The sequence below is a fragment of the Pangasianodon hypophthalmus genome, chromosome 8 (genome assembly GCF_027358585.1).
Source record: "Pangasianodon hypophthalmus isolate fPanHyp1 chromosome 8, fPanHyp1.pri, whole genome shotgun sequence".
In the NCBI taxonomy this organism is placed as follows: domain Eukaryota; kingdom Metazoa; phylum Chordata; class Actinopteri; order Siluriformes; family Pangasiidae; genus Pangasianodon; species Pangasianodon hypophthalmus.
In genome coordinates this window covers 1,830,818-1,851,700 of record NC_069717.1, presented here as the reverse complement: position 1 = coordinate 1,851,700, position 20,883 = coordinate 1,830,818, and the positions used below count along the sequence as shown (strand labels likewise).

At 36.8% G+C, this 20,883-nt stretch overlaps 1 protein-coding gene across 1 annotated transcript; it reads left to right on the top strand.

Annotated features, from left to right (window-relative positions):
- Window positions 1-1,973: 1,973 nt before the first annotated feature.
- dmap1 (DNA methyltransferase 1 associated protein 1) lies at window positions 1,974-16,298 on the top strand. Its single transcript, XM_053236473.1, has 11 exons — window positions 1,974-2,131; window positions 3,150-3,254; window positions 4,203-4,294; window positions 5,639-5,834; window positions 6,004-6,162; window positions 7,677-7,844; window positions 8,198-8,383; window positions 9,263-9,334; window positions 11,995-12,067; window positions 12,935-13,221; window positions 15,563-16,298. Exons 2-11 carry the CDS (start codon window positions 3,156-3,158, stop codon window positions 15,620-15,622), a joined length of 1,392 nt encoding a protein of 463 aa, XP_053092448.1. The 5' UTR covers window positions 1,974-2,131; window positions 3,150-3,155; the 3' UTR covers window positions 15,623-16,298.
- The last annotated feature ends 4,585 nt before the right edge of the window (window positions 16,299-20,883 follow it).

The following is a 20,883-nucleotide window of genomic DNA, read 5'->3' as shown; positions in this document are numbered from 1 at the left end:
GAGGTGTATTACAGCTTATCATACACCACAGTGAGAAATCCAGACGCAGAGAACACACACATGACCGCAATTTACGTCTCAACAACATCCTGTGCAGCTCGTTTGCCAATTGTGAAGACATGCATCATACGTTTTTTTTTTCTCAGTCATCTGTGAGTGTGACGTGTGACGTGTTTAAAACTGGAAGTATTTGAGATATCATGCCTTCAGGTGAAGATTTATTAAATATTAAATATTCAGTTACTGACAGGTTTATTTAATGCCTAGGGTTTTCTTTTTCTTTCTTTTTTTTTTTTTGAATATGGATGATTCTTGTTTACATCCGTAAACTGGAGAATAGAGAATTTATTTTCCTCATTAAAGAGATATTCAGTGTGAGACAGAAAACAAAAACAAGAACTGGACATGATTATGATTGCAGTAAATCTGTCTGAAATTTGATCTGTTATTGTGCGAGTGTAACTGCATTATTAATGTCAGATAAAAAATAATAATTAGGCGACTTTGCATGATGTTAAATTGCTCTTTCTTTCTCTTTTTTGTTTGTTTCTTCTGTAATTTGACACGATACCACGCATGACATTTTGTTTTAATTTTAGATTTCCAAGTGGTTGAATTACTTAATATTTCTTTACTTCATCGTTTGATTTTTTCAGATTTCGAAAACACGCGTGCAGTTTGGTTCCTCTTTCGTATAACAAGATGCTCTCTGATTGTAACTAAATAAAGAAATAAAGTTTATATTCTGTCTGAAATCATTGTCAAGTTATTATTATTATTATTATTATTTGCTTGGCTGATGAGGTTAGATGATGATGATGTTGAAAGTTCAACCCAAAATACGAAGCATGAGTGTGTAGTCGATGATTTACGACATGTTCTGCATCCAAAATTTGCTTCTTTAGTGTGGTTACGTAACGCTAACGTAGCTAAGAAGTAACATGATCTTATAGCCTCCAGTTTAGCATTGAGCAAACTGAGTGATGAAGTTTGTGGAGGTGTTCAGTGTCTCAGACAGACTTCCTCATGTGGTTTCTGACTCAACGTTATCTTACAAAGTCTGGATTTGTATTTTTTTTTGTTTATTAACACAGACTGCTTTTATTTTAGATACAAAACGGTGTTAATGAGAAAGTGTTGGTGAAGGTGTGATGATTTAGACCAGCAGTTTGCATCATGCTAAACTGATATTTATAAACTTAGCTAATATGTGTTGGCTATATTTTCTTTGTAGCTGCATATAATAAACCTTACACACACACACACACACATATTAGTGAAATATATTTACCCAACTAACAGAGGAGGAGTCGGCTCTTTGATTCGGATCTTTTACGAGACTAGACTTGCACATACATGGGCTGTATTTTATTTTATTTTTTTAACATGAGGGTAGTTTCACTGATTAATTAATTCATTTATCTTTAGTAACTGCTTAAAATGTTGTCATGGAAACCTCTTCTCAATATCTGAGCTGTTTGTTTGTATGAATCGTGAGTCGTGTGTTTGACTCTCAGCTGTGTGTGAGGTTTATTATCAGAATAAATAAAATTAAATCTTCATAATGAAACACAAACACAGCAACACAATAACGTGAATGCAGGGAAGCTTAATGTTTTTGTCAGTGCAAAGAAAAATAATCATTGGTCATAATATCACAATTTTGAGCCGTTTGGGAGCCGAAAGAGTCGACTCTTAGTGGAGAAGTGAGTCAAATGACATACCCATATCATACACCCCTGCACATCCTGCACCCTTGATTGAGGCAGATATTTACGTGCCTGATTCCAGGAATCATTGAGTTTATATTTTATATTTTATATTCCAAAAAAAAATCCATTAAATTACGCTTTCATTACGTCAATCCAGGCCACTTTTTAAATTTCGAATTGTTGTATCGTTGTTATAAATATTAAAACTACATGTTTTCGAATTTTCACGATTTTCAATCAGGCGAATAGTAGAGCTACCAAAAGGTCCTTAGGATGCAGGATGTGTTTGAGGATGTAACGTCACAACACTACACCGGTTTAGTTAGCCTGTTAGCATTGTATATAACAAAAACGACCGTAAGAAAGAAGAATAATAAGATTTATGAACGTATTGGCTGCTGGAAAGTAACAGTGCATAGGTAAGCGTCATGAAGTGTCCTTGTTTTTGTATTTACAATATAATCTTCAGTTTTAAGAAGACAAAAAATAAATGAGCATTTCCCACTGATTAGCACGTGAGCTAAGTTAGCTAGCTGGGTCGCGTTGATTTCTATGGGCAAGCTACCTTAATATTACATACAGTATAATTAATTTAGAAGTTTAAATCATTAACTAGATGGTGTAAAATGTTTTATTCTCACCCAGCGGGTAATTTATAAATCTCGGCTCCGTTTATTTAAAAAGAATCAGACGTTATTTTGTTTACGGACAAATCCATACTACTGTACTAAATAGTACGCAATGGCGGTTGCTATAGTTACCGCAAAGGGCGTACTGTGTAGTAGAGTAGTAGAGTAGTATGGACAGCTTACATTATGCTGTGAAACTGGACTTTTTTTCTTCTCGTTACCTTATTTTTTATATTTTTATATAATTTTTTGAGTTGTGTGTTGAGTTGAGTTGTTTCTTTATAACTTATATTTCCACTGATGTGTCTATTTTCTATAAAATGGTTTTATTTAATAAAAAAATTATACAATTCATTATATAAAGTTAGGAACTGGGAGATGAAGGAGCTCTCTATTATTATTATTATTATTATTATTAATAATATTTTTTTTCTTAATCAGTGTTGGTCTGTTTTTTTTTTTTAATTCTTTTGTTTTATTTTAATTTTGTGTATGTTATTCTATTTTTTTGTGTACTAGATATTTTTCTGTATTTTTGTATAATATTTTTGACAAAAACTCAACACACCAGCCTTTAATAAAGAATTTAATACATTTTTATTAATTATTCACAAAAAAAATCTTCTCATCACACAGTACAGTCTGTTAAGAGTCAGATTTGGTTGCTAAGCAACAAACGGACAAAGATGAGGGTATTCTGTGGAGAGAATGATGGCTTGATGATTAGGATAACTGGTTTTTTTTTTTTTTTTTTTTTTTTTAATTAAAAACTGCATGTGTGTGTGTGTGTGTGTGTGTGTGTGTGTAGGGGATCATGGCGACCGGTGCGGATGTGAGAGACATCCTGGAGCTGGCAGGAGGAGACACTGATACAGGACCAATCAGCAAGAAGGACATCATCAACTCCGACAAGGTTTTACACACACACACACACACACACACACACACACACACACACACACACACACACACTACTGATACATCTACATCTCACACACTTCGTTTTTCTTCAACATTATTTTTGTTTTTTTCTTCTTCTTTGTTTTATTTTTTCTTATTATTTTTCCTTTTCCTTCTTTTTTCTGTTTTCTTCTTCAGTTCATCTTCTTTTTTCTTCACTTTTACCTCTTTACCGCTACGTCTTTTTTTTTTTTTTTACTTCTGTCCCTTTTTATCTTCTGTTCTTCTTCTTATTTTCTTTTCCCTCTGTCTTTCTTTCTTTTGTACCTTTTTCCTTGTATCCACCTTCTTCTATCTTTACTTTTTTTTTCTACTTCTTTCTTTTCCTCTTCGTTTCTTCTTCATTTCTTCTTCTTTTTTCTTTTATTTATTTTCTTTCTTCCTCCTTCCTTCCTTCCTTCCTTCCTTTTTCCCTCCTCAACAGTATAGTGAGTGTGTGCGTGTGTGTGTGTGCGAGCGTGAGGGCATGTGAGAGCACGCGCGTGTGTGTGAGTGTGTGTGCGAGCGCGTGTGAGTGTGTGTGCGAGCGTGTGTGTGTGTGTGTGTGCGAGCGCGTGTGAGTGTGTGTGCGAGCGCGTGAGTGTGTGTGCGAGCGCGTGTGAGTGTGTGTGCGAGCGCGTGTGAGTGCGTGTGCGAGCGCGTGTGCGTGCGTGTGTGCGAGCGTGCGTGTGTGCGAGCGTGCGTGTGTGCGAGCGTGCGTGTGTGCGAGCGTGCGAGCGTGCGTGCGAGCGTGCGTGCGTGCGAGCGTGTGTGCGTGCGAGCGTGTGTGTGTGCGAGCGTGTGTGTGTGCGAGCGTGTGTGTGTGCGAGCGTGTGGGCATGTGAGTGTGTGTGAGGTAAAGGTGATGTTAGCGTGATCTGATTCGTGGTGTTGTGTTTTTCTTTCTGCTCCTCGTGTTCAGAAAAAGGTGAAGAAGAGCACAGAGACTCTGACGTTTAAGAGGCCAGAGGGAATGCACAGAGAGGTCTACGCTCTGCTCTACTCCGATAAAAAGTACAAACGCAGCACTCAGCACTCAACCCTCAGCACTCAACCCTCAGCACTTAAAACTCAACCCTCAGCACTCAACCCTCAGCACTCAACCCTCAGCACTCAACCCTCAGCACTCAACCCTCAGCACTCAACCCTCAGCACTGCTTCATCCTCTCACAGTCTCACTGCTCTCATTACAATAATAATAATTTATTATTCCTTCATTCCTTTCTCTTTTCCTTTTTCAATCTTCTATTCTTTATTTCTTTTTTCTGCTTCCTTTTTTACTTTTTCTTTCTTTCTTTCTTTCTTTCTTTCCAACTGTATAAATGCCACAAAATGCTCCAAAAACACCAAAAGAGCTCGAATAAAATCTACTATGTATAAAAACAATTACAAAAACAACAACAACAACAATAATAATAATAATAATCTTCTTCCCCTTTTCTTAATTTTTCTCTTTTCCTTTTCCATCATCTGTTTTACTTCATTTCTGATCCTTTTTTTTATGTTTATTTTCTCATTATCTTTTTCTTCCTTTTTCACTGTTCTTTCTTTTTTTTGAAAACTTTTGCAACTACAATACTTCAAAATCACCAACGTAATAATAATTAGTGTTAATAATAATAATAATAAATAATTAACGATATTTCTTATTTGAGCCCCCCCCAAAATAACATTTTTTCGGGAATCATTTTGCAGAATTTCTGTAATATTTTGCTGAAAACCGAAACACGACAGAACAAAAGTTAAATGTGAGGATGCAGTGTGTATCTGATGCTGCTACTCCAGCGCCACCTAGTGGCAGTCCAGTTAACTATCATGTCTGTTGTTTTCATTTTTATTCTTAGTTTTATTGTAAATACAGTCCAGAGCAGTATATTAATATTAAACATCTCAGAATTAAAAACCGAGGCTCATTTGATAGATGGGGAAAGAACCGAGTTACAGCTGCAGTTAAAACAATGCAAAAAGATCTAAAGAAAATACATTTAGGAAAAATGTGAGCTTAATCTCTATACAGAACATATCAGTAAACAATCTGTGTCGATGTCTGAGTATGAGGGTTTGTGTTTATTATATGTAAATAAATATTTAAATAAATAAATAAAACTTCCGTTATACAGTCGTGCTGAATTATTTTGCTGCTTTCTACAATGTATTTTCATTTTCATACATTTTTCTCTTGACTAATCAGTTTTTTTTGAGTGAATCCTTCATCTTGAAATATTGTTGATTTAATTATTTTTTCTGTATGTTTCCTGATGTGCGTGTGCGTGTGTGTGTGTGTGTGCGTGCGTGTGTGCGTGCGTGCGTGTGTGTGTGCGCGCGTGTGTACGTGTGTGTGTGTGTGTGTACGTACAGGGACGCTCCCCCTCTCTTACCCAGCGACACCACTCAGGGTTACCGCACGGTGAAGGCCAAGCTGGGCTGTAAGAAGGTTCGTCCGTGGAAGTGGATGCCCTTCACCAACCCGGCTCGTAAAGACGGCGCCATCTTCCACCACTGGAGACGAGCGGTGGAGGAAGGCAAGGACTACCCCTTCGCCCGCTTTAACAAGGTGAGGGATGGAGAGAGAGAACGAGAGAACGAGAGAGAACGAGTGGACCGGAGGTGTTGGCGGATGTGTATCGTTCAGCTGGTTAAGATGAGGTCCTGGTGTGTAAACTCTAAAATTTGCTGTGTGTGTGTGTGTGTGTGTGTGTGTGTGTCCATCCGTCCCCCTCCAGACGGTACAGGTGCCCGTGTACTCGGAGCAGGAGTACCAGATGTACCTGCACGACGACGGCTGGACTAAAGCGGAGACGGATCACCTGTTCGACCTGTGCAAGCGCTTCGACCTGCGCTTCATCGTCATCCACGACCGCTACGACCACCAGCAGTACCGAGTAACCACGCCCACTTCTTACACGCTACACACACACACACACACATATATACAGTACAGTACTGTGCAAAAGTCTTGGCACCCCCCCCCCCCCCCCCCTTTTATGTTTAGTACACACTTTGTTCTAGATGTTTATTTTCTGACTTCTACATTATTGATTCAGCACAAAAACATTTTCGATTCCAAACATTAGTTTTCCAGCACAAATGAAATGTTACAGAAAAATGTTTGTATGTCAGTAAAGAAAGCAGCAGATTCCATAAGAGACACTTTTCAGATAAAAACATAATGAAGGCTGCTGGGTTTCGCTGCAGAAATAAGAAGCGAGTCGACAGTCAAAGTCTCCAGAAGAACTGTGGCTGCTTCTGCAAGATGCTCAGTAACACTTCCAGCTCATTTCCTTATAAAACTGCACACACTGTACCTCAGATACTGTTTATTAAACGTAGAAACATTTATTTATTATTATTATTATTTTTGAAGGCATCTTTCACGCACAGTAATGTCACCAGGGACACAAACACACTCAGTCGAGGTCATGTGATTTTTAATTTAGGGTTGTAGAGGCATTTCAGATTTGCATATTTATAAATATTCATAGCTTCTTTAAAAATACACATAATAGACAATTTTTAGGGTGTTCATTTATTTAATTAATTTATAATACTTCATGGAAAAAACACACATCATTTGACATATTATTTATTTATTTATTTATTTATTCATTATTTATTAATAATTTAAATCTTGAATATATTTTTTTTATTTAATAGTAATGATAATAGTGTAATATATCACTACATTCTTAATTCATTTTGTTCACAGAAACAAAACAAATGTTTTTTAAAATATTTTTTTATTTTAATTTGCATTAAATATTTAATTAAGGTTTGTCTGCTTTATCCAGTTTATTATTACTATTTCATTTTATTTATTTTATTTATTTTTGTTTTTAGAATTATGTATTTCTTATTATTTATAACTTCATAATTTATTATAATTTATTATTTTATGTTTATTGTTATTTTTATAATTATTTATTAAAATGTATTTTCTCTAATAATTTAAATAAAATTATTTTATTGATTATTTATTGTTATTGTTATTAGAATAAATTAATTTTTGTATTATTTCTTTTACATTTTTATTTTGTTTTCTGCTTTAATAAAATTAAAATGAAAAAAAAAACCATTTAATTTGTATTAAATATTTTCTTTTAATATTTTTTTAATCAGAGCTACAGTTCCCTGATTTCCTGAGTTCATTATGACTAGTTTATTTATTTATTTTTTTTTAGAATTTCTATTACATTTTGATTTTCTCTATTTTCTGCTTCTTAACTTATAGAAGAAAATTTTATTATTCAGTAGCAGGACTGTGAGTGAAGCATTAAAAAATAAATTTTATTAAATGTGTACCACGTTTTATATCTTTTCTTACAAATCATATATAATAATTGTATTGATTACGATGTGTTCAGTGTGTTTGTAGATAACGGCTTCACTCTTTTCCCAGAAACGTTCTGTGGAGGATCTGAAAGAACGTTATTACAACATTTGCGGGAAGCTGACGAAGGTCCGAGCTCCGACTGGCACCGAACCTAAAGTCTACATCTTCGACGCGGGACACGAGAGACGCAGGAAAGACCAGCTGGAGAGACTGTTTAACCGCACACCTGAACAGGTGAGGAGAGAGAGCTCTGACTCGGATCTGGAGAAATTTTTTTAGGATTATTTTAATGCTGTTTGTCCTCTAGGGGGCAGCGTATGCATATAATTCCGTTAAATCACGAGCAGTCGACACACTGTACATCAGATAACTTACCAGAGACTCTTATAGAAATACAGATGTTTATATTTTAATAAATATATAATAAATGTGGTAATAAATTTATCTTGAGTATTCAGTGTCACAGATTTGTTCTTCTCGTAAACGCTTGTCATGTTTTAGCCTGTATTTTCCCTTTTTTATTTCTTAAATATCCATGTTTGAGAAAAATGAAGTCTTGAACGCTAACGTTCGCGCTCTTGCGGCAGGTGGCGGAGGAAGAGTACCTGATCCAGGAGCTGAGGAAGATCGAGACACGGAAGAAGGAGAGGGAGAAGAAAGCGCAGGACCTGCAGAAGCTGATCACGGCGGCCGACAGCACGACAGAGATGCGCCGGGGCGACCGCAAGGCCACGAAGAAGAAACCGCCGCAAAAACGAGAGGCGGAGAAACCGGTAAAGAGTCACACAGGACGAGAAACAACCTGCACATGCCCATGATTCATTAATATATATATATACACATGTTATATGTACATGTTAGGGATGTAGCTTACTATGAATTCATAATTTACAATGAAAAGAGAGAGAGAAGAAAATTCTTCAAGTTTAGGCCACGCCCACTTCTGGTTTAAATCCGAAGGATATTCATACTCCAGGTTTTCCCAAAGTAGGGAGTGTGAGAGAAACTCACAAATTCCTGTTTGTTTCATTGAGTTTATTTATTTTTACGATTTTATAACAGTAATATCGAAGATGGATTTTGTGTGCTAATATTTTGAAATGTTACATTCAGACAAGCCACGTTTAAATCAATACTTGCTATTTTAGTCTTTTTCACTCTCCTGACACGCAGCACTAGTGTAGCTCACGAAAAAAATGTACACGTTTCTCATTCCATCTACCTCCTCTAAACAAACCAGCATTGTGTACTTAAATTGTGTACTTATTTATTATTGTAGCCCTTTATTAAGCATTAACACTAACCTGTTTTCCTGTTATAGTTAGTGTTTGAGGTTTAAAAACCTCTCGTGTGAACTTCAAACCTACCGAAAGCCCTGTTTTGTGTGCCGGTTTTCTAGATTTTCTAGATTAGTAAATATTTTTGAATGTAAGGTGATTTGTTTGTGATTGGAGACGCAGCTCATGACAACAATCACGACGACAGCAGACCCTTTTAGAGAGAGACGTGTGTTTACTGCTACAAGAACACACACTATCCTGGACTTATTTATCATTATTATTATTGTTATTATTATTGTTATTATTTGACAAAACATTTCTCAAATTGGCATTGAAAATTCCTAAATTAATAAATTTCCTGGCTTCTTTCAGGCCGTACCTGAAACAGCAGGAATCAAATTCCCCGACTTCAAATCAGCCGGAGTGTCGCTGCGAAGCCAGAGGGTGAGTGCACTTCAATTTACTTTTTCATTTTTAAAAAATTTTTTAATATACAAAGGCCTAATGGGACAGAAAAAAAATAAATCAAATACTTTTGACAGACCGTATTCTCACATATCTTACTGCACTTGTATTGTTTCGAATCTCAGTACCGTGCATAAGTATTCGCCCCCCAAATTCCTGTGAAACTGGTGCAACCAGTCGCCATCAGAAGTCACATAATTAGCTGAACAGAGTATAAAATATATATATATATATATATATATATATATATATATATATATATATATATAATTTATAAATATACCTGTTCCTAGGAACACACCTAAACACACAGCATCATGAAGACCAAGGAACAATCAAAACAAACCCAGGACAAAGTTCTGAAAAAAATATCCCAAACTTTGAGCATCTTGAAGAGCATCATTAAATCCGTTATTTAAAAAAAACAAACAAACAAACAAACAAAAGGCACGAATGCAATACTAGAGAAGTCCGTCTACCAGAAGCCAGTGACGGGGTAAAGAGGGCGTTAGTCAGAGACGCAACCAAGACGCCCACAAACCTGCATTGCGTGACATCACACACAACTTCCTTGCAAATTCAGGTTTTCCTTTATTTAAAGCAGCTCAACATAGGGGTGGGCGATATGACGAAAATATCACGTTATGATACTTAGACATCTCTACGATACAGATAGATTTGTTCCGACACATAAAAAAACTTTCGTTTTATATATTTAAAAATATTATTTATTAACTTTGATTGAAAACAGTGAAAATGTTGAGGGGAAAGATCTTCAAATCTTCAGCTGTTGTGATCTAATTTATCACAGTGTTGATATCGTATAGTTTATAGTTTATATCGCCCAGCTGTAGCGCGACGCTCGTGTCGAACCCTATACGCAGCTCGGAGTGTTTTCTCTCCGAGGTCGATGGATTAAACGGAGAGAGATGACGGCTCGCAGTTTGCTCGCGCCTCCCTCACTCTGACTATAATCTGATTAATCGCCGCTGCTCTGCTCCGAGTCTCGGCGTATTCCTCATCCAGACTGATGGAGGCGCCTCGCTCCGTGTAGAGTGCTTTTGGATCAGCGCTCGTCCGCGCGCATGTGTGTGTGTGTGTGTGTGTGTGCTGTGAAGCAGGCATTACGGGTGAACGATGACCTCGTTTTTAGTTCGCTGCTCCCTGTCGTGTAGTCTTTCGAGCTAACGACCCCTCCACTCGACCTCATGGAATTCAGATCTGCGATATCGCTTCTATCCGTCTTTTTAAGCTACGTGTCACATTTATGTGTAGCCACATAAATGTATTTATAGAAGCGGCTTTCATAAGTTTATCTTGTACATCGACCTGAGTTGTGAGTTTACTAACGCACAACATTACATAAAAAAAAAAAATCCTAAACTTTGGATTATATTTGGGTTACATCTGATCTGAATAGATAGTGTGGTTTCATTTACAGTACGTGTGTGTGTGTGTGTGTGTGTGTGTGTGTGAGATAATCTTAATAAAAGTCCAAAAGGAGCAAGGAACATAAACGTATACGTGTATTTCATAATATATATATATATTTTTTTTACTCTTTAAATTAGGGTTGGAGGAAATAATGGTTTGTACGATGCATCATGACGCTTCCTGTAAAGATTTGCATCGATTCTAGAAAATTAAGAATGAATTAATAGACACAATTCTGAACAGACTTTTTTTTTTTTTTTTTAACTTTCTTTTTTTGTTATTCGGCTGATCCTGGAAGCTGTGTAGCTGCATAGACGTACGGCTGCGCAGCTCCCGAAGAAGTCACGTGTCAGTCAAAAATGTCATCGAGGAAGGCAAGCAGTAAAGGACATTTGCGGCAAGAGATCAAACCAGCTGACATTTTGGCACTGACACCTTGGGTGTAAAAAAAAAAAAATAAAAAATGCTCCAGCCTCACGAACCAGGTTGAGGAATCACACCAAGCGTTTCCTTCTGGAGATGAACGAAAGAACCCTCGAACAGACACTCGTGTCTAAGTTGCTACCCGAGATAACTAAATAATCACAAACATTTATCTCTAAGGATCTGAGAAGCTTGTGTTTTCTCCTTCAATACACAAGAATAATTAGTAATTATTATACAAAAGTAATGGAGTCGATGACGAAGTGCAAGTCGATGCGATTCACGGACTTTCGTCACCACACACTCTTTAGTAACTGTATCTACTCATTATGCAGGATGCCCAGATATGATCTTTACAACTTTTCTACAATATAAAAAGCAACCAGGAAGTGTAGAAACACTGCGATCGTCCCATTTTACAAAGAAACACATTTTATTATTCTGAATACCAAGTTTTGACAAGTTCCTATCGGCAGCACTGACGTGGCAGCTTTCGCATTACGACTCGATGTCCTGCACATCACTGTCTATTGAATGTTTGTAACTTTGGGGTTTTGTGTCTCTAAATTTCCTTGATTGATAATTCTGTGTGTGTTAGTAAATTTTTCATTTAGATTCAAAGTTGTAAAGATAATTTTCAAACTGGCAGCTTCAGTCTCGTTGTTCGTATCGATGAAGAGAAAAGTGAAGATGAATAAGGCGAGTGAAGATTCCCACCCTCACTTTAAATTCATTTATTCACAAAATCGTGTGTGTGTGTGTGTGTGTGTGCGTGTGTCCAGATGAAGTTACCGAGCTCTGTAGGACAGAAGAAGATCAAAGCCATTGAGCAAATCCTCACAGAGCAAGGAGTCGGTAAGTGTTCAGATGCCTGGATATTATTTCCCTTTATTTTGTAGGAATGTGAGGGAATTAAAACGAGAGCAGTTCCTCATGAGTTAAAGTCCTTCATATTTACCTCTGTGTTAATCTTATGGAGGTTAATTTTCAGAATGGTGTGTGTACAAAATCTATATTTTTGGCTAAACAGCGGTGAACTCTGCTGCGCTAGTTAGATTTTTATTTTTTTGGCTCCGCTTTTCCTCACAGCTGCTCTCGCTTTCGGCTCATAACGACGTCGTGAGAAATACTGACAGTGTACACGATTTTCTTCTCAAAAATGTTACGAAAGAAAAAGTATTTTTTTAAAATAATAATCTTTATTTATATAGCAATGAATAAAAATAAACTCACTGTGCTTCACATACAATAAAATTAAGACTGAATTAAAATTAAAATGAATAAAACAAACAATATGTACTCTATAATGACAGAAAAAAGATATAAAAAATTTACAGATTTTCAAAAATTCATTAAAGCAAAAGAATCACAGTGAAGATATAAGGTAAAAGATATTGATTCAGCAATTAAAATAATATCAATTAAAACAATTCACAGTTACTGAAACAGTCTGTGGATGTTAAATACGAATAGACAGATAAGATGGTTTTTATCCTGGATTTAAAAATATTTAAAGAGTTTCTATTTTACTCTGGAATGAAATAAATTTAACCTTTAAATCTCTCCGCAGGTTTGTGTGTTTTTAAATGGTTTATTGATATCATTAAACCGTGATATTTTTAGATCATTCACTTTTCATAGTGAAGTGAATTTTACATTATTTGCTGTGCTTCCAGAGTTCAGTTGGCGGTGTGTGTGTGTGTGTGTGTGTGTGTGTTGCAGACCTGAACCCCATGCCCACTGAGGAGATAGTGGCGATGTTTAACGAGCTGCGCAGCGACCTGGTCCTGGTGTACGAGCTGAAGCAGGCGCACAGTAACTGCGAGTACGAGCAGCAGATGCTGAGACACCGCTACGACGCTCTGCTCAAAGCCGGGGGCTCCGGCACGCCCCACAGCGACGCCACCGCCGGGCCCGACTCTCAGAACTGGGCCGGAGTGGACGACATCAAAACCGAGCCCAAAGAACAGATCATCGATGTGGTTGGAGCGCCGCTTACGCCCAACTCGGTAACCGCCTTCACACTGCACACACACACACACACACACACACACACACACACACACACACACGAATAAAATGCAGACAGCTCTCTACCTGCTATAGGAGGGTTTTGTTTAGTGGAGCTTAATAAGACAAACAGGAAGTGGATAGATTTATTCAGCAGAACGCCAAAAATCGCCAGAGTCCACCGGAAAGTCTGCAGTGATGAGAGTAAACCTTCAGCCTGGAGATTTCTGACTGAGGTGCAATAACCGCACATCCACACGTCATCCGCAAACTTCATTTAGTTATTACACGCTATAATTTATTACACATTACACACATAGTACACACTGTTACACACTATAATATATTACACACTCTTACAAAATTTATCATGTTATTACACACTATAACACACTCTTATACACTATTACACACTGTCATTTTATTACACACTCTTACACACTCTTATATACTATTACACACTTCATCATGTTATTACTCACTATAACACACTCTTATAGGCTATAACACACTGTCATGCTATTACACACTCATAAACACTCTAGTAAGTTATACATTATTGCACACTGTCATATTATGCACTCTTACACACTTGTACACACTCTAGTAAGTTATACACTATTACACAATTTGTTATTACACACTATTACACACTCTTATACACTATTACACACTATTACACACATTTATACACTATTACACACTATTACACACTCTTATACACTATTACACACTATTACACACATTTATACACTATTACACACTATTACACACTCTTATACACTATTACACACTATTACACACTCTAGTAAGTTATACACTGTTACACACTGTCATGTTATTACACACTCTTACACACTAAGTTATACACTATTACACAATTTGTTATTACACACTCTAGTAAGTTATACACTGTTACACAATTTGTTATTACACACTATTACACACTCTTATACACTATTATACACTCTAGTAAGTTATACACTGTTACACACTGTCATGTTATTACACACTCTTACACACTCTTATACACTATTATACACTCTAGTAAGTTATACACTGTTACACACTGTCATGTTATTACACACTCTTGCACACTAAGTTATACACTTACACCATTTGCTATTACACACTATTACACACTCTTATACACTATTACACACTGTTATACACTCTAGTAAGCTGTACACTATTACACACTATTACACACTTACACACTAAGTTATACACTATTACACAATTTGCTATTATACACTATTACACACTTCATCATGTTCTTACACACTATTACACACTGTCATGTTATTACACACTCGTAAGCACTCTAAGTTATACATTATTGCACCCTGTCATATTACACACTCTTACCCACTTTATCATGTTATTACATACAAGGTGATTATCTTGTAATTTATTAACTTATTACACTTAACATGATAGTGTGAAATAATAACTTATTACATAGCAGGTATAACACAGTATTATTACATGCTAGAGTTTATGTATTATACACTATAACTTATTGCACATTATAATGTATTATATTACTGCACTGTATTACACAATTTATCAATTTATTACACACTATTACACACTTTATTAATTTCTCATGTACTATTACACACCTTTACACAATTTATTAAGTTATTACACACTGAGTATTACATACTTTATTATACACTAATTTATTGCTCATCATAATTTATTAACTTATTGCATGTTACATACTTTCTCAAGTTTTTTTACACACTACTACACACTTAATTATATACTAGTACACACTAAGTTATTAAACACTAAGTATTACATACTTTATTATTACACAGTATAATTTATTACAAATTATATTTTATCGTTACACACTTTTACACAATTTATGATTTTATTACACACTTTGATACACTTTATTACATACTAGTACACACTATTATTAAGATATTATACACTAAGTATTACATAATTTATTGCATATTATAATTTATTAAGTTATTACTTAATTGCGCAATTTATTATTATCCACTTTAAGCTATTAAATGCTGTAATTTATTAGTATGTACTTTAATTTATTACGTTATTACACGGTAAGTTATTTGCACATTAACTGTCTTTTCCGTGTAAACTGTGTGTTAGAGGAGATTTATTTTGGTTGGTCGTTTCTCAACTTAGCAGTGACACTGAGGTGTACTCATACCTGCAGCACACACACACACACACACACACACACACACACACACACACACACACCCCACCATCATATCAGTGTCACTGCTGAACTGAGAATAACAACCACAACCACGTAATATCTGCTCATCTGAAGCGACGCTACGCTCTTCTCCACAGCGTAAACGCAGAGAGTCGGCCTCCAGCTCCTCCTCCGTGAAGAAGATGAAGAAACCGTGACGTGGCTCGCTTTCTCGACTCTGACAGAAAGACCTCGAGAACGTCCTCAAGCGTTCGTGGCGATGAGATGACGGGAGGCGTAGGGCGTCCATCAGACCTGCAGCTTTTTTTTTTTTCTCCGTAAGGCGCCGCTGCTCCTCATTACCTTTATATTCATCATGTTCCACTCGGAGATAGCAGGTAAACTGTGAATCGCTATGGAAATGAACTGAGACGTAATAATTGAGAAAGAACAGAAGGAAGAAGGAGGATCAGAACTTTTTTTCTTTTTAAATTAAAACTCTTCCTATCTGTGTTTGGGTGTTGTACTGTACTTCCGGTGAAGTCCTGGTCTTTTCAGACACATCCCTCACTCGAACTTTGCCTCTTTCGTTTCTGATCCCTGTTCTGAACCACACAGGGTAGACAAAATGGCCGCCGAAGTTTCTCTACAATCTGTCTGCTGCGTCCGTCTCGGAAAACTGCCCTACCGAGCAGCTACAATTTACCGGCTTAATAAACGTGTGACGTTTTTTTCTGTGTATATGTAATTGTTTTGGTGTTTTTTTGTTTTTGTAATACTGTGTGAGTTGCACTGATGTCACAAACACACAGTCACATGTCCTTTACTTTAGCAGGGTTCATTTGGTGTTTGCCGTCAGTGAGCTGTTTAATAAAGGGTAATAAAAAGTGTAAACGTTTTATAAAGAGAGTTTCTTAAATCAGCCTCTAGTTCATTACATGCAAGTGAATCTTATTTAAATGTACTACTTGTTAATAACAATAGCAGTATTACAAAAATGTGTCATCTCATTTAGCAGCTACAATTTATTGGACAAAACTTGGATCATTACGCTTATTACATGTCATAAGCAGTGTTACTACAGTGTAACAACTAGTCAGTGGTGAGTAATTACAATGTATTAGTGTGTAAATATCATATCACGATATTTGAAGACATTTCTGCAATATAAAGTATTTAGTGTTGCGTGATGAGTGAGGGAAAATAATAAATAATCTACAAAATTGTAAGATTTTACAATTTCAAAGATTCAACAAATCGTAGAAAACACCCTTGATGTCTCAGAAAAGTCTATTTGAACATCATTTATCACACTATAATTATTTCATCGTCGTATTGCCCAGCGCTACACTGTACTGCTACGTGATTTCTGCTTAAATAATCGTGAATTTGATTTAGAACACAAAATTCATTAAAGTTGTGATCTTCGAGAGTTGTTTTTCGAGAACGGTGTCAATTCTGCAGCATGTGCACTCGAGCATCTGTTACGTAAAACCACAAAGCGCTGTTTTCATCGTATTTACTGCAACCTACGTGTATAGACGTAGAACCACATGGCCTGATACATGCACCTGAGTCTTCAGAGGAAAAAAGAGAGAAACCACGTATGAGCGAATTTTATCGTGACTCTTTTATCGTGAATGAATTCCTTCATAACATGACAAGCTGTGTTTTTTTTTTTGTCTTATTAATTTCAGGGGAGAATAAAAAGAAAGGCTGGAGAGGGAACGACCGTTTACAGCTGCTATAACATAATTAAGAACAGGAACTAACGTGTTATAAACAGATAAAAAGTGACGTGTCGGTATTTAATAAACAAAAAATGCATGTAAACGTCACCAAATTGCTAAAACACTTTGGGGACACGGTGTTATAAGAAACTAATCAACTTCAGGGTGACTGTAACTCCGCTTCATCACTCCATTACAACGTTGATCATTTTCCAACAACAACACAACACTCGATGGTTGTTTCTTACATATTGTTCATTACACAGTTGGTTAAAGATCGTGATCTCAATTCTAAGCCATTGTGATTTCTGATTTATCAAGAATCACGCAGCCCTGCGATTGGTTAGATATATTATGGGATGTCGTTTAGAGATGGTGCTCTAAGTTCTACATTGGGACGTCTTTTTTAAAAAAGTGGCTCGTGTTAATGCACTGAATCCAGACCTAGGAGTCGATTCGAGACTCCTCGCTTGCTTTCAGCTACATTTTCTAAATGAAGTTAGTTCCAGCTCGGTTGAAAGCGGCGCTCCGTCTTTCCCGTTCGCTCCCGTCTCGATTGTTGCGCCGCCGGAGCTGTAAATCAGTAGCGGAGCGGCGTGAAGACGACAGCTCACTCGCTCATCATGACTTCATGAACCGACGACAAAGCAGACGTTGGCGCTAAATTCAGCGCAGCCGACACGACGGAGGCGTTTAGAGTTCAGTCTTTTCTCCTGACGATCGCACGCCGATGAAAATATTAGTGCGTTTATGGAGCTGACTGGATTCGGGAATCACTGGGGGTTTATACATTTTTAATATAATTCATGAGGTTTATAAAAGCTGCACAATGGGGCTAGCTTTATTAGAGGAAGATTTTGTGGAGAAATAAAATATGCTCAATTTCCTGCTTGCCTTATACGCACCCGAGCAACATTTGATCCTTTAGTCTTTCACTGGAGCTACGACATTTTTATGAACCATAATCTCATCTGTGAACAAATGATTTGGTGGAGTAGGACTGCTTTACGTTTAAAATAGAACTATATCTATTATCCTGCTACAGTCTGCTATAATTCTGTCTTCCAAATTTGAGAGGCGGAGATTAATATTATTACTGGGATAATTTGGTTATATCACTTTGTTGCGAAGTTTATTTGTGTTATTTAAAAATGTGATTATGTAACGCACACGTGCGTATATGAAGATTTGGCCGTGTCCTTTCGTGTCGAGTCTAAAGTGACATTAAGTAAAACTTTTGTCTCTGTATTTTAGATCGAAGTCGTAAATTCTCAGACAAAAAAAAAAACAGAGAAAAGCAGACGTAAACGTGGTTTTGCTACGAGCGTCAGGGACTGAAAAAATAAAAGAGTGCTAAAATTGATTCTCGGTGTCTATATTTCATGTTGAAAATTGGCTCGTAAATCCAGTGATGTGATGTATGGAGGCACTCGTCTTTTAAAGAAAAAAAATCAAGTGTGTGTAATTTCTCCCTTGACAGAACACAGTGGAAAGACGATCCTTCTTTTCCCCTCTCTATGTGTGTGTGTCTCTCTCTCTGTGTCTTTCTCTCTCTCTCTCTCTGTGTCTCTCTCTCTCTCTCTCTCTGTGTGTGTCTGTCTGTCTGTCTCTCTCTCTCTCTCTCTCTCTCTGTCTCTCTCTGTGTGTGTGTGTGTGTGTGTGTGTGTGTGTCTTTCTCTGGCTCTCTCTCAAATTCAATTCAGTTTCAAAACAGCTTGATTGGCATGAATTATAGATAACAGCTGTTGCCAAAGCATTGAGTGTGGTAACAGAACAAAAAGAAATAACAGTGATGATAATTGTATTTAGAAATAGATAGATAGATAGATAGATAGACAGATATTTAAATAAATATAAAAAAGCAAGCAAACAAATAAACAAATCCATACAATTAAATCCTGCCATTTACACTATTTATACGTGTTGTTCTATAACATTTACATATTTTTTATTTTATTCTTCTCATTCTTTTTCTCTCCTCTCTCTCTCTGTCTCTCTCTCTGTCTCTGTGTCTGTGTCTGCCTCGCTCTCTCACACTCCCTCTGTGTGTGTGTGTGTGTGTGTGTGTGTGTCTCTCTCTCTCTCTCTCTCTCTCTCTCTCTCACACACACACACACACACACACAAATCTGTTACCGTAAAAGTGACTTTAATTCACTGAAATTACAGATTTGGGCCTAAAATGTTTAAGTTTCGGGTCAGCTACAGCTGCCTTATTAAAAAAACGATACAGGTCCTCTCACAAATTCACCGTCCCGCGGCGTCTCTGTGTGAGCTGGCTGAGAATTGAATCGTATCGAACAAGTAAACAATCTGATAAAATGTGAATTTAAAAGTTAATGTAGCAAAGAAGATATTAAAGGTTACGGAGAAGGAGAGGAGATGGAAAGATGTATTTTCTTTCTTCAAATTAAAGGTGAAACTCAGTGGCACTCTCTGTATCACTCGTACTCGTGGATATATTTATTCGCACCTGCGAGGACATTTAGTTACGTCTGTTTTTCAAAATGTATCTGATTTCCCGGCCATACGAAAGAAAAAAACTCCTGGTCAAGTGAAAAAAAAATCATGCACCTCCCGTTTGAATGTGTTTAGAATTAGAGCTGGAAAATATGACGATATAATATCAGCATCGAGATACATTATGACACGAGATAGTGAGATAGTGCAGGGATTGTGATGTCTTTTTCTAACATTTATTTTTAAATAGAAAAAAGAATAAATGAGAGAAAGAAATGAACAAAAAAAATAATAAAACTTAATAAGGGAAAACTAAATAAAGAATTGATCAAATAAAAGAAGGAATGACAAAGAAATAAAGAAAGAAAAAATGGATAATTTGTATGTGAAGGAAAAATAGATGAAAAAGAAAAATGAAATAAGAAAAAGAACAAGTGCATGAAAGCATAATAAATTAGGAAAGAAAGAATGAAGGAATGAAAATAATAAAAATGGATGAGGACAGAAACGAATGAATATGAAAGAAAGATTGGATAACCAAATATTAGGAAAAAGGATAAATTTTTGATAAGGGGAAAAAAGAAAGAAATGATAATAGAAAAAAAAATAAAGGGAGGAAAAAAGAATGAATAAAATAGAGAAAATGTATAAAGGAGAATTTTTTGTGGGACTTTAGTGAAATGTTTTGTTAATGATTTGAATTTGGTGCTTTAGACGGTTCAGTACAGTAAAATATTAAAGCTGGTAAAGTTTTTGAAGTTCTGATGTGTGTGTGTGTGTGTGTGTGAGAGAGAGAGAGAGAGGGTTTTAGGTTGTGTGTGTAAACGCTGGAGGTTGAACATCGTCCACGTCTCCGGGTTTAAAATCTGCCGTGTCAGACTGCGCGGCTGCGTCGTCGCTCATGTGTAAATGATAAAGATGGCTGAAAGGAGCGTCCCGCGGCTGTGCGTTAGGAAGCGGAGAGACGGGAAGGAGAGACGACGCAGGACACTTTATTATCCGGAGGGAGAAGCGACGGCGCGAGACGGAGAGCTCTCTATCGGATGTGCTCGAGCGGAAGTGTGCCTGTTAATCACGGCCTAAGAGGGGTGAAGGGTGTTTATCATAATTGAAGTCTTTCCCTGGGCTAATTGTGGCGATGTGTCACTGTCCGACGTCCTCTCCACCGAGCGGGAATGATGGAGTGAGCGTGCAGGACGAGAGATTCCGCTGCAGAGAGAGAGAGAGCGAGAGAGAGAGAGAGAGAGAGTTAAATATGGGATTGGTCTCCTTCTGTGTGAAACTGCCTT